Source organism: Arachis duranensis, chromosome 3, assembly GCF_000817695.3.
Source record: "Arachis duranensis cultivar V14167 chromosome 3, aradu.V14167.gnm2.J7QH, whole genome shotgun sequence".
Lineage (NCBI taxonomy): Eukaryota > Viridiplantae > Streptophyta > Magnoliopsida > Fabales > Fabaceae > Arachis > Arachis duranensis.
In genome coordinates, this window is record NC_029774.3 from 129,273,462 (window position 1) to 129,278,134 (window position 4,673).

At 33.6% G+C, this 4,673-nt stretch overlaps 1 protein-coding gene across 1 annotated transcript in view; it reads left to right on the top strand.

Annotated features, from left to right (window-relative positions):
- The window catches only part of LOC107481549 (uncharacterized), a gene marked incomplete in the record, with an annotated part of 5,932 nt that extends 2,149 nt beyond the window's left edge, over window positions 1-3,783 (top strand). The window contains 8 exon segments of the mRNA XM_052258542.1: window positions 391-594; window positions 702-944; window positions 1,299-1,365; window positions 1,461-1,646; window positions 1,715-1,806; window positions 2,348-2,527; window positions 2,610-2,746; window positions 2,855-3,783. Of these exon segments, the coding sequence (XP_052114502.1) occupies window positions 391-594; window positions 702-944; window positions 1,299-1,365; window positions 1,461-1,646; window positions 1,715-1,806; window positions 2,348-2,527; window positions 2,610-2,746; window positions 2,855-3,041 (1,296 nt within the window).
- Window positions 3,784-4,673: the final 890 nt, after the last annotated feature.

A 4,673-nucleotide genomic window follows, 5' to 3' on the forward strand; every position in this document is an offset into this window, starting at 1 on the left:
TTTGACTAAATTTTGAAAAGGTGTAAGATGAGCCAAACTGTTTTTGATTGGACATTGGACGTGAGATGTTGGTTATCTCTTGGTTATTATGTTACATGTATTATTCACCTACTAGTTTATTTTATACCTGGCTTTTGCATGCTTGTTCGTTATTTTTCTGGTTGGAAGTTGTGCTTCTGCTTCTTGTTCTTTGTAGTTTTTCCTTTTTAGTAATTAAATATTGTTGTTATCCCCATTGAATTTTCGTGCCTTAAACTTGGATAAAAAGATTTCATACTGCTTATCATAATATAGTTCACTTTGCTGTTTTAGATTAAACTATTCACCTAAATAAGGCAATGTCACTGTGTTGCTTCTCTGACTTGATGAATATAAACTACTTGTCTTCAGGAAACTAACTTCAAGGAGTGGAAGCAAGTGGTGCAAGAAATTGTACGCTTTACAAAAGTCGATAAGGGCTTTAATATTAGACCTCTGCGTTACTGTACCACTTTTGATACACATCGGTCTTCTCTTCCTTATGTGGCTCGTTTTCATGCAAAGAGGGTTTTAAAATTTCAAGATGCACTGTTGGCAAGCTATCATCGAAATGAGGTCAATACTGGTTCATTTTGTCATGGGGTGTTCTTAAATTTGGATTAGTCTAGTAGTAAATAGCTGAAAGAGGCTGAACCTTTTATTTTGAATATTCTAAATTTCAGGTCAAATTTGCTGAGCTTACATTGGACACCTATAGAATGATACAATGTTTAGAATGGGAGCCCAGTGGATTATTTTACCAAAAGCCTACAGTTAAACCAAGTGAAAACGGTGACTCTATTGATCATTCTGGAGCTTCTGGGATAATCAGTATGAATCTTGCTGCAGATATGACTGATCCAAGCATGCCTAGTAATCCTAGAAAAGCAACCTTGTATCATCCGTCTGTGACGCATTTGATAGCAGTGAGTTTTTGAGCCTAGGGGAAAGTTTTTGTTGCTGCATCCTTTCTGATTGCAGAAGTTTTAGTGCTGTACTAGGAACTAGGCCTTCTTGATGTCAATTATATTGCATGCAATTTTTATGGTTTCTTTATTGACATGATCTTGATAATCTTATCTGTTAGTATGGAAACACTGTTTTTGGTGTTCTCTGTCAAAATTTGTTTTCATGTCTATATCTGAACTAGGGCATACATGTTTGTGTTTGATTTTTCCTTCACGATATATGGTTATGGTTTTATGAATCAGTGCCAAAATTCTCAGTTGTTGAATATATGATTTGTTGGTTTTTATGGTGAGCTTCATGATTTTATTCAGGTTATGGCCACAATTTGTGAGGAACTGCCAACAGATAGTGTTGTGTTATTATATATTTCGGCATCAGGTATACATTTTCTTAGTTTTCTTCATGTGTAAGTTATTACTCTATTGTGTTCATTCTGTTATTCTAGGTTAGTCACCACATGATCACTCATACAGGAAAGTCTGGTCATAGTAATGTCTCTCCAACGGGAAATTCTGGTGGGTCATCCAAATATTCAAGATACAAAGGGCTTTATCAGGACTTGGGTACTTCTGAAACTCAAAATAATGGCAAGAGAGAATTGAGCAGCTATGACGATTTTCCTATATATATATATATATATATATATATTGGTGGTTATTGTTAGCATTTAGTATATGTTACAGAAGTTTTAGCTGCACTCACACGTGCCATAATTGAATTTTATCAGGTTCAAACAATCTCTACCCTGGTGATCTTATTCCCTTCACTCGGAAGCCTCTTTTCTTGATTATTGATAGTGATAACAGCCATGCATTCAAGGCAGGTTTGTCAAAACTGTGTATGAGTTGCCTGGAAACTGTTAGGTGGAGATGTTATTTGTACTCAAATCTAATTTTACTTGTTAAAGGATCATGAAGTTTAGCATTAGTTTGTTGCAATTTAGTCTATGGTTTTTATGGTAACAGTTTAAGATGAACTTTATGATGCTAAACGAGGGAAACCCTGCCATGTTAAATTGTTGATTGTCTTAATCAATTTAAACCTGAATTCTCCAAGGACAGTAGAAACGATGTAGTGTGTCAAATGAGTGATGATATCAACTTTTTTGTGTAGTTCTGGCACAGATTTCAGAATGACAAATAATTTTTCTGGATCTGGGATGATTTTCTGATAAATTTGTTGGGGGCGCCTGTCACTAGAATATTTGCTTGTTGGCTTATCCCGTGCTGATTGTGTATTTGAACTGTTGGTACCGACAATTTACCTTCTTTCGTAACTCTGAGAAATGCCATTGATTGACCTGCGTTATTTACATCAACAGTCATGACTGATGATGACTCTACGTAATAAATGATTGCAGGTTTTGCATGGTGCGGAAAGGGGGGAGACAGCCGCACTCTTTCTTTCACCTTTAAGGCCAATTTTCAAGAACCCATCTGAAGTACACTCACATACTGGAAGCCAATTTACCTTTTTCTTGACTGCTCCTTTGTCAGCATTTTGCCAAATGATTGGTGTCTCCCCCAACGAGGCTGATGCAGTAAGAATTGTTGTGAAAAGTTTTTGTACTTTTTTGAGACACTGGCTGAATCTTGTGGGTCTAACTGTTGTGTTAATTATAGGATTTCTACAATGAGGCCGAGAACATACTTGCCAATGCTTTCTCTGAGTGGGAAATTATTCTTTGTTCATCGACTAGCATGGATTTAGTATGGGCACAAATTATAACTGATCCATTTATAAGACGGCTCATTCTAAGGTATTTGCTCCCTAGCTTTTCATAATCAGTCATTGTTTTCTTTTTTACATTTAATTGAATTTCCGGTGAATGACATCATACAATGATGCATTAATTATTCATTTACAGATTCATATTCTGCCGATCCTTGTTATCTTTTTTCTGTCCACCTGGGGAAAGTGAACAGTATATTCCCCTTTGCTTACCGCAACTACCCCCTTCTGTTTCACCAAAGGCTGAAGCAGTACGCTCTGTTGTGACGCAACTTGCTATGCACTTTGACGTTACTGACTCCTTTCACTTCACCGATATATAAGATTTGGGACTTGTAATGTAAAAAGAAAATATTGTTACTAGTATAAATTGCAGGCTTTGGATGCTAAGGATACCCGGATCAAATGGGAATTTGAGACAGAATTTTGTGGGTTGACCTTTTGGGCGACATGAGATAAGTATTTATGGTGGACATGGGCTGTCAGGGTGGAAACAAACTTGTTGGCGATTGTTGCGTCTGCTTCGACCCCACCCTGCATCAGTATTGGTTTATAATGCTGTAGTTGGTGGTTTGCTCTTTGCTTTAGTTAGGTCGTGGTAGGGCCTGGTTACTTTATCATGTGTTTGATCGTGGCAAGCTAATTGTTAGTCTAAAATTAGTTGTATTTGTTTATACTTCATAGCGTTGGAAGAAAAAAAAAAAAGAAAAAAGAAAAAGGGAAGTCATTGTTAATTCATACCGTTTTTTAGCAGAAGTGGTCGGTATTGAAACCCCATTGATTGAAGAGTTGGATGTACTCAAGGAAGAACGAATTCGAAAAAACTCAAAAGAAAAGTGAAACTAATATACCCTGTATATTCAACGTCAGAGCATTTCCATGTTTAGATGTAGAAAGTAGAAACATTAGGATGCAATGTGCCTTTTTTGTGATAAATATTATGTAATCATTATTTCAGTATCTCATCATCTCATGGTGGGCTTTGGTAGTTGCTCCGTTGGTATTATGGCAGACATATTTGTGGCTAGCAGCTATTTACTTGTTTCGAGTTTTGACACACAAAAAGAGAGATTTGTCTATTTATTTATGTTATTTTATTGTCCAAATTTATACAGGAATCAAAATTCAAAAGCAAATTTAATGAAGCATATAGAATTTAATTAAAAGCTTTTATACAGTCATTTATTTATCTATTATCATTATAATATAAATTGAATTAATTTTTTTATAAATTATCAGTGATGAACATGAATCTAATTAAATAGTCATCATTGAGAAAGTCGGGGGAGTAATTTTGGCTAGCAATTGATTCATATGTACAACCTGTGTTAATTTATATGTATAAATTTTGGTAAATATTAGTTCAAATTCTGTAAAATTAGATATTTTAAAAATAGAGAGAATAAAGTAATAAATAGATAAACGAAAGTTCTTGAATTTTTTGTGTTTGTTTGTATATCTTTGAGTTGTTAGATTATGTGTGATAAAATTTTAATAGTAAAAATAAAATATATCTTTTTTTAAAGGTGGAGACTTATTTGATATTAGATAATTTAATATGCTTGACTAACTGTCTGTTTGGAAATCACCAAAAAGCTTTTTTTTTTTATTTGACTTATAAAAAGTTATATTAATAGTATTTGGTACAATTTTTTAGATAAATTTTTAACTTTTTCAAAAAGTTATTTAAGAGCTTTTGAAGAAGTTAAAAAATGTGACTTCTCTTATTTTCAAAAGCTATTTTATCACTCATGTTTAATGCACAATTTTAAAATAAGGACTTCTATAATAACTTTTCAAACACAAAATAACTTTTTAAAAATTGTTATTAATAAAAGTTCTTATATTTTAAATTTCTTTTTCAAAAAAACTTATTTAAAAAGTTTAGCCAAACTGACCCTAAATTGTTATCTAACACTTCTCAAGCAGCAACTTGACATAAAGACTGCATATGA